The following is a 9,766-nucleotide window of genomic DNA, read 5'->3' as shown; positions in this document are numbered from 1 at the left end:
AGACTTTCTTATAACCGAATAGAAACTCCTCGTTGTCCCTTTAAAGGTAACAGATCTACTCCTGAAACTATAGGGATTATGGCATTGGGCCAATTTGCCAAAATGTTGAAATATCCCTTTAACAGTTGCTTCCCCTAATTCTGCCTTCTTTCTTTTGCTTTCCGCTTTTTCTTTTTCTGATAGGCTACCCCGATTTATGTTTTTTGGGTGTCATGATGAAAGCTATAGCCTCATTCAATCTGGGCTTACTGACGTTACACTTGTCGCCGGCCGCTGTTCAAAACATTTGAAATAAATTATGACATAATTAATTAATTGGGGGGACAAATTCATTCAAAATAAATCACAAAAAAATAATAATTTCAGGATTTTCAGGGGCCCTCTAGTCCCTACTCGGGCCCTGGGTAGTAAGTCCCCTTTTCCCCCTACTACCACGCCCATGACGTCATCAGTGTGGTTTGTTGTGGTTTGCTTGAATCATATCATGAAAGTCCCGAAGACGTTCTCGCTGGCCCCGTGCCGCTCCACCTTGGAGGAGTTGCTGACGCGGACGTAGACTTTGTCGCCGGCGTACAGGTGGAAGACTCCTCCCAGGAAGCTGTTGGAGCGCGTCCTGGCGGCGCCGGTAGAGGAGTACTTCCTGGCCTGCAGCAGCGTGACGCCGCCGCCCGTGTACTTGGCGGTGAGCAGGCTGACGCTGTGGTGGAAGATGCTGCAGTCGGAGAAGAAGACCTTAGAGTAGACGAAGTAGAAGCCCTCGGTCTGCACCTGCAGCTGCCCCGCCCCGTAGGACATCTGGTGCAGCAGCGGCTCAGAGCTCAGAGACCAACACAACACCTGGGGCCCGTGGACCACGTCCTGGCCGTCTGTAAGAGGACAACAACGACAGGGTTAGGGAATGGTTAAAAGGATAGTTCAACATTTAGTCAAATTGGTCCATTACCATAATCCCTATTGACCCCTTGCAGCTACGTCACAATTAGAACGTGACGCGAGAGGCGACACCATGACGGACGGCAGAAAGTGCTCAGTGATAATGTACTGTCTATGGTGCCATCCAACAATGTGGCTCGATCACTTCACACTACAACCTCACAGCATTATCACTTATTTAAAATAGAATATCTACTCATCCGTTGCAATATATGTTTGTTTTTTTGTTATTCACCGTAGAATATCTCAGTTTTCTGTGCTTTTTCCACTGCTAAGGAGTTAACGTCAGTCAGTGCCACACTCCCCATACAGCAGCTGCTGCTGTCTTTGCTGCTGCTAACTACAGTAAACGGACCTGGAAAGTAAAACCTGGTCCGACCCGTGGGTGTTGAAGACCTGACCCGACGTCTGTCTAATTAGTGATCATTCTCTGATTAAACTCGGCTGACAAATAAAAGAAAACAGGAAGCCGTCTTCGTTGTAATCGCCGCGATCCGACGGCGGCAACTACGTTGTGACGGTGCTATGTTTAATACGAGCGTTAGCTGTTGTTAGCCACAGCATGTAGCTCAGCTAGTTAGCTTCAACTGTGTTTACATCGACTATACACTGTAGATAAACTAACTTATAATGGCATCGATAACGTGTCTGTATATCTTCACACTGGTCCTGTTGCTCATGTAACCCCGCTGCCAGTGGCCAGCCCCCGGTTCTTAGCTCTAGCCCAGCAAGGAGTTGGTGCTTCAGACCAGTTTTAAGGACCAATAACCGGTTCTTAAGCGGTGGAAAAGCAAAGAACCGGTGCTAGTCAGGCTCTGGCTCCGAACCAGCACTGGAACCAGCTCAGTGGAAAAGGAGGGGAAACCCTACAACCCCGGTATGTCACAAAACTATAACGCGCCCATTCAATTACATTGACGTTCACTGTTCTTTTGCCGTCCATCATGGCGTCCGCAGCTACCATGAGTGGAACGTGACGTCACGTGCAAGGGGTCAATAGTCATAGCAGTAGATCGTTACCTTTAAAGGTGAATTCCGGTCATTTTTGACCCTAAATCGTTGTCCTGATGGTCACCCAGTGTTGGTTGGAGCAAAAAACACGACTAAAATTGATGCAGGTGTGGCAAGGTGAAGAGGGCCCAGGCGGGGATTGACCCACACCTCCCAGGTAAGAGTCATGCACGCTTGACATCCCTTTGGCCACATGATCAATTGGAGGCATAGTGACAGGAACCTCAACTGTCACACAGGCAGACCGGAGTTACCATGGCTACCCGGCGCTAGGGAAAGTGACAACGCTAAAGTATGAGGACAATTCTTTCAACTAACACTTTGTCCTTGTTGTGAGGATTTCTTTACTAAAATAAACGGTCAGAGATATTCTGGACATTACCACTGCACTGCTCCACCGGTTATTTTAGTGCAGAAATCATCACAACAAGGACAAAGTGTTAGTTTCTCTCTGTGATGGGATAGTAATGTCTTTCTGGGATGTTTCAGAGTTAATCTGTGATGGGATAGTAATGTCTTTATGGGATGTTTCAGAGTTAATCTGTGATGGGATAGTAATGTCTTTATGGGATGTTTCAGAGTTAATCTGTGATGGGATAGTAATGTCTTTCTGGGATGTTTCAGAGTTAATCTGTGATGGGATAGTAATGTCTTTCTGGGATGTTTCAGAGTTAATCTGTGATGGGATAGTAATGTCTTTCAGGATGTTTCAGAGTTAATCTGTGATGGGATAGTAATGTCTTTCTGGGATGTTTCAGAGTTAATCTGTGATGGGATAGTAATGTCTTTCAGGATGTTTCAGAGTTAATCTGTGATGGGATAGTAATGTCTTTCTGGGATGTTTCAGAGTTAATCTGTGATGGGATAGTAATGTCTTTCTGGGATGTTTCAGAGTTAATCTGTGATGGGATAGTAATGTCTTTCAGGATGTTTCAGAGTTAATCTGTGATGGGATAGTAATGTCTTTGTGGGATGTTTCAGAGTTAATCTGTGATGGGATAGTAATGTCTTTCAGGATGTTTCAGAGTTAATCTGTGATGGGATAGTAATGTCTTTCAGGATGTTTCAGAGTTAATCTGTGATGGGATAGTAATGTCTTTCAGGATGTTTCAGAGTTAATCTGTGATGGGATAGTAATGTCTTTCTGGGATGTTCCAGAGTTAATCTGTGATGGGATAGTAATGTCTTTATGGGATGTTTCAGAGTTAATCTGTGATGGGATAGTAATGTCTTTCTGGGATGTTTCAGAGTTAATCTGTGATGGGATAGTAATGTCTTTCAGGATGTTTCAGAGTTAATCTGTGATGGGATAGTAATGTCTTTCTGGGATGTTCCAGAGTTAATCTGTGATGGGATAGTAATGTCTTTCTGGGATGTTTCAGAGTTAATCTGTGATGGGATAGTAATGTCTTTCTGGATGTTTCAGAGTTAATCTGTGATGGGATAGTAATGTATTTCTGGGATGTTTCAGAGTTAATCTGTGATGGGAGAGTAATGTCTTTCTGGATGTTTCAGAGTTAATCTGTGATGGGATAGTAATGTCTTTCTGGGATGTTTCAGAGTTAATCTGTGATGGGATAGTAATGTCTTTCTGGGATGTTTCAGAGTTAATCTGTGATGGGATAGTAATGTCTTTCTGGGATGTTTCAGAGTTAATCTGTGATGGGATAGTAATGTCTTTCAGGATGTTTCACGGTTAATCTGTGATGGGATAGTAATGTCTTTCTGGGATGTTTCAGAGTTAATCTGTGATGGGATAGTAATGTCTTTCTGGGATGTTTCAGAGTTAATCTGTGATGGGATAGTAATGTCTTTCTGGGATGTTTCAGAGTTAATCTGTGATGGGATAGTAATGTCTTTCTGGGATGTTTCAGAGTTAAAAACACAAAGTTTCTACTGTTTCTACTCTACACTATATGAGTTCAGTGGTGTCTCTAAGGATTCCAGTCATGTACCAGAGATATCTGATTGTTTTCTGACTGTTTGTTGTGGTTGAAAGAATTGCCCCCATGGGTTAGCGTTGTGGCTATCGCTAGCGCCGGGTAGCCATGGTAACTCCGGTTTGCCTGAATCAATTTTTGTCGTGATTTTTGCTCCAACCAACACTGGGTGACCATCAGGACAACGATTTAGGGTCAAAAATGACCAGAATTCTCCTTTAATTGTCGGTGCAAGCTGTTTTTAGAACGGCGGAGCAGAGCCGTGAGCTGCTCAGAGCTACGCTACGGAGGCTCATTATGGGATTTCTTGGTTTCCCTCATCAAACTCATTAAATACACAATCCAACAACTCCACAACGCTCTGGTGGACAAGTTGTGAGCTGCACATTCACCACGCTATGAGATAATAACACAACGTTACCACACAGAGTTGTTTTAGAGGGAAATTCATGTAAAACCACTGATGCACGTTGCCTTCAGGGACAGTTTTTCATCAACAGTCTCTGTATTTCCCTCTAAAACAACTCGGTGTGGTAACGTTGTGTTATTATCTCATAGCGTGGTGAATAGGGATACTGAGTGAGTCGGTTAGTTCCAGATCAACGGGAGGGAATCTGACTCACCTGTCAGGTGGGCGACGGGTTTGGATGGGAGGACGTCGTGATGTTGGTCGTCAGGGGGAGACGTGACCTCTGGACCTGTGGGAGGAGGAGGAGAATATTTGTCTTATTTCTTGTCAAAACTAATCTCTTTGCACTTAAAATAAGACTCATCGCCTAAAAATTAACTTGTTTTTAGATCATTTTCACTTGTTTCAAACTAATTTTCACTTGAAATAAGTAGAAAAATCTGCCAGTGAAAGTAAGTTTTTTGTGCTTGTAATAAGAAAGAAAAACTTGCTCCACTATCAGATTTTTCTACTTATTTCAAGTGAAAATCTGCTTGAAAGAAGTAAAAAGTGTCTAAAAACAAGCTGCTTTTAATGTGATGAGTCTTATTTTATGTAGAATGAGATTTGTTTTGACTAGAAATAAGACAAATATTCTTGGTAAGATTTTGAGTTTTTGCAGTGCAGGTGTTGACGTTGTTGTGGAAATTTCCTTTAACTTGTGAGAGAGAAAATCATAAGTCCAGCAAAGAAGGGTTTCACTGAAGTACTTTATTTGATCTTGCAAGTGGTGGACTGTCATACACACTAAAGTCTGTACGAGAGTGCACACTGAGATTTGGCTACACCAGGGACATAAGGGACTTCGGATGCAAATTAGCAAGTTGCTAACTCTGACGCATTTACATTTGTGCACACGTACGAATGTTCATTAATGTGTATTGTCCCTTTTAAATAAATAAAACAGGTACAAGAGCGAGAAGGAGCCATGTGCTCCTCCTTGGAGGCGGCATCAAACATTGTCCAATTACATTATTGCATTCTTGCAGAATAAGTTTGCATAGTTTGCACTAAGCGCTTTTGGCATATCTTGGGTTATTATAAAATCAACGTATATGTAAAGGCAGGAAGCTTGTGGTTGTCTGTAACCGAGGGTTTGTTGTGGTTTTTTCACACCTCAGCGAGTTGACATCTCTTTGACATCTCACTGTGGTTTTGAACATGGAGACAACTGCTTGTTTAAGCGTAATCATCACAAAATAACAGGAACGCAGTCGGACACCTGTAGCAGACCAGTGCAACTTGCACTTTCTTCAAGGTTCACCTAAGGTTCATGAACATACATCTTCAAGGTTCAATCAAGGGTCATAAACATAGAAATTTCCATTCCAACGTACCTGTCAGCAGCTCAGAGGACGAGGCCGAGGACACCTGCAGACGACACAACAGGTGTTCACTATCAACTAGAGTCAATGAGGAGCAGAGAGGGACGTGGCCGCACTCAGAGGCTCACGGTTGAACCCTCAGATCCTGTTGGCACATTTTTTGTACCATCTGATTTTTCATTTGGCTGTCATTTTGGCTGTGATCATGCTATAATGTTCGTAGGTTGCAGAGAGGTGGCTTTTGCAAGGTCCACCATGCTCCTAAAAGATCTCCTGTCTGCACCTTATAGTTCTCTGTTTATCGCGTTGGCACCTCTTCTCCTGATATGGACAAAAAATGTCCCCATAGAGATCCATTGAAAATCGCAAAAACCCACACGTTTTCATCTGGGGGTTATGTTGTCCTAGAAAAATATTTTTTATATTTTCATGGTTTAATTCACATCAGGGGAAGTCAAAGTATAGGTTTCTGGGCGACTTTTGAAATATCACTTCATATTACCGCGAGGACGCGGCTCCGAAGTCCGGGGCATTCTCTCCGGCCGGCCCCGCCATGTGAGTCTGCTGCCGGGGTGAAGCTACTCGCGCTGCCCCGGGGGACTCACCGCCCCCCCAGCTGCAGCTGGTCCGTGCTGGGGGGGATCGATCTGAGGGATTACATCCGCCTGATGATGCAGGAAGTGATTTGGTCTCTGATTTTCACCAGATTTAACTTTTTATCAAAATTTGCCCAGCTGATCCATTTTTTTCTCATTTTCTTAGTCCAAAGTTTGCGCTGCAATAATCGAATACGTGGACGCGCGTGCCCGATGATGCGCGTGCATTCGTGTGTGGGGGGGTCCGTGTGGGTGTCCTGGTGCAGTGGGACTTGACTGGAGTTGAAATATTATCATCATCTGCAAGCAGCAGCTGTAAAACCAGAACCAGTCCCAGAAGCTCCAGGCCCGGAGAACCAGAGAGGGGGCCCTGCCAGAGCGCTCCCCAGGAATGGTGCATCGCCGCCCGGGTAAAATACGTGAGGGAGAGGGCTGGATGATTTGACGCTTTTTTCAAAACTCCGATCTAAAATATCAGATTATACCACTTTCCCTTGGTCGATTGAGGTCCAGTAAAAAGTATGATGGTCTTTTAACTCTCCTCTAGCCATGTGTGTATTATGATGTCATGTTTTTTACACAGAAAGTCACGTGATCATGCCTTTTAGCCGACATGTCACAAAACGGTAAAACGGTAAAATGAAAAAAAAGCTCCAGCAAACTTTAAGCAAACAAATCAATGTTGGCCCTATTCAAAGGCAGACATATGACTGTTCTCATAATAGTTGGACTAAATAAAATTATTTTTAAAATGTTTATTTTATTGCAGTTTTTCAACATTTTTATGACGAATATTAGCGGTCCCTCACTAAAACAGGCCATGAAAGGGTTAAATTATAAAAAATATTGATGAAATTACACATCATTCATTAGAAGACTAAGCAACAAAAAAATATATTGTAATACCTATTTTTACTTTGACGTGGTGTGTGTTTGAAAAATGGTACATTTTTTTTCCCATATCAGGAGAACGTTAGTGATTTTTAACAGGATCTGAGGGTTCTGTAAGTCTCTCTGCTTTGTTGAACACATTGTTCGAGAGACGACAAGTTTGTCTACAACTGTGGAAAAACTCAAGTGTGTAGAGTGTAAACTGTGTCTGGGAGCAGCATGGAAAGAGAAACATTTCAGAAGATTTCAGACAACCACTCTAACCAGAACATTCCGTGCAATACACACCCATTATAACCTCAACACTTCTCCAAATATGGTCATGGTCATTGAACAGTGATTAATCAAAAACTATAATACCTATTGAAACATGGATTAATACACCAATAGACAAGACTTGTGTCTACATTTTACAGTTTAAATGGAGTCTTTAGGTTGAAGTATGTCGGAGTAGTAGACGTTTGAAAATGTCTAATAATTTGTTTATTCCCATTCATTCTCTATGGAATTTTTTTTTCCCGTCAGTTTGCGAATCGAAAATTGAATAACAATAGTGGCACTAATGGCCCTACTGATCAACAGCATTGATCCAAAATGAAAACATCAATCGGATACTTTCATTCATAATCATCATTTGTAAGTGGTGCTTTTATTTTGAAATTCCTCCATCACATCCGAGTGAATCAGATCATAAATTGAACCAGTTTACATTATAATGTGGTGAAATGTGGTTGAAATGAAGCTGTAGAAAACTGTGTCTAATTATGTCAGTGATGATGAATAAGAATATTATTGTGATGAGGAGAAGATGTTATTAATATAAATGAATAGATGTAACTGTGTCAGTGAATCTTTGTTTATTATTCTCCATTAAATCTTCTGTTTCTCTGTGGCTTCATGGTTTCAGATGGAAGAGGCACTTCCTGTTTCTTTATGACGATCCTCAGGTCTGGTCAGAACTTCTCCATCTTTTCTCTCTCTTCCTCATCCACTTCCACTTCTTCCACCATCAGCTCTTTTCCATCTCTCTGTCTCTCTTGTTTCTGTCATGAGACTCCGTTGGTTTAGGGTTAGAGGAAGGTGACATTCTTTCTCCACAAAACCCAAACAAAGTGTCGTAAACAGAAATTTTGAGCTGCAACTCCACATTCTGCTGATGACGGACACTTTAAAACCCACAGCGGCTCCGTCGTCCTGACAACGACCTCACCGCTGCTGCTGCACGTTTCCCGACATTACACAGTCACGTGAACTGAGACCGTTCTGCCTCAAACTGGACATTTCATTCACAAAATTAATAATATTCAGATGTTAAAGTAACTTTTTCATGACCAACGGTCACTAATGCAGCTCCAGACAGGAAACTTAGGTGGTGCACACTGAGAAAAATATCTCCTCTGAAACTTTGAGTCGCCCCTTTACAAAAAACACCAAATTTACTGGATCTACATGTACAACTAGATGAAACATCTATTTGCACCGTCTCAAACTGCAGGGGCAAAATGCTGCTATTTAGGGGCAGTTGTCTGGAGCTATGCACTAACGTTACATTTCCTGTAATAAATGTTTATTATAGTACATTTATTATCTATTAAATGATATATCCACGATGAAGCTGGTTATTATAGTACATTTATTATCTATTGACTCCAGCTGGTTATTATAGTACATTTATAATCTATTGACTCCAGGATAAAGCTGGTTATTATCTCCAGGATGAAGCTGTACTTACGGGTGGAGGATGCATCAGTCTGTAGATGAAGCAGCCTTGGATCACGAGGCCACACAGCGACACAGTCACCAGCAGCAGCAGCAGAGTCTGAGTGGCGCCGACGCGACGCCGCCACCGGCTCAGACCGGGAGCTACCAGAGGACCGGGGCCAACGGGGCCGACGAGGCCGACGAGGCCGATGCCTTCTGGTCTAGAGACGTAGTCGTCCTTCAGCGCCATGTCTCAGAGTGAGAGCAGTGAGAGCAGACGGAGAGAGAAGTGTGAAGGAAAAGTGAAGTGGGTTGGCTCAGACAGAGAGAGAGAGAGAGAGAGAGAGTCTTATTATCTTTAGAAATAGAAACTAGTTTGTACTGCAGCTCAGAACTGGAAAACTACTGTTAATAATAATAATAACTAGAAAAAGACGTGAATGCTGAAAGCAGCTGAAGAAGGAAGCACAAAGACAGGGAAAGGGGGTAGAAAGAAAGAAAGAAAAAGATAGAGAGAGGGGTAGAAAGAAAGAAAGAAGTAAAAAGACAGGGAAAGGGGGTAGAAAGAAAGAAAGAAAAAGATAGAGAGAGGGGTAGAAAGAAAGAAAGAAAGAAGTAAAAAGACAGGGAAAGGGGGTAGAAAGAAAGAAAGAAAAAGACAGAGAAAGGGGGTAGAAAGAAAGAAAGAAGTAAAAAGACAGAGAAAGGGGGTAGAAAGAAAGAAAGAAGTAAAAAGACAGAGAAAGGGGATAGAAAGACAGAAAGAAAGAAAGACAGAAAGAAAGACAGAAAGAAAGAAAGAAAGAAAGAAAGAAAGAAAGAAAGAAAGAAAGAAAGAAAGAAGTAAAAAGACAGAGAAAGGGGGTAGGTAGAAAGAAATAAATAAAGTAGACGAACATGTCGGTTTGCTTGACCTACTGA

General features: G+C 42.4%; 1 protein-coding gene across 1 annotated transcript; it reads right to left on the bottom strand.

Moving 5' to 3' along the window:
• Positions 1-477: 477 nt before the first annotated feature.
• On the bottom strand, positions 478-9,095 carry LOC310995002 (tumor necrosis factor ligand superfamily member 14-like; the record flags this gene model as incomplete). Its single annotated transcript, XM_083983932.1, has 4 exons — positions 478-866; positions 4,508-4,582; positions 5,670-5,703; positions 8,877-9,095. The coding sequence occupies 4 exons, from the start codon at positions 9,093-9,095 to the stop codon at positions 478-480; spliced, it is 717 nt and encodes a 238-aa protein (XP_083840058.1).
• Positions 9,096-9,766: the final 671 nt, after the last annotated feature.

The sequence above is a fragment of the Trachurus trachurus genome (genome assembly GCF_905171665.1).
Source record: "Trachurus trachurus genome assembly, chromosome: 12".
Lineage (NCBI taxonomy): Eukaryota > Metazoa > Chordata > Actinopteri > Carangiformes > Carangidae > Trachurus > Trachurus trachurus.
Note: the sequence above shows the minus strand (reverse complement) of the source record. Positions and strands in the feature narration are given on the sequence as shown.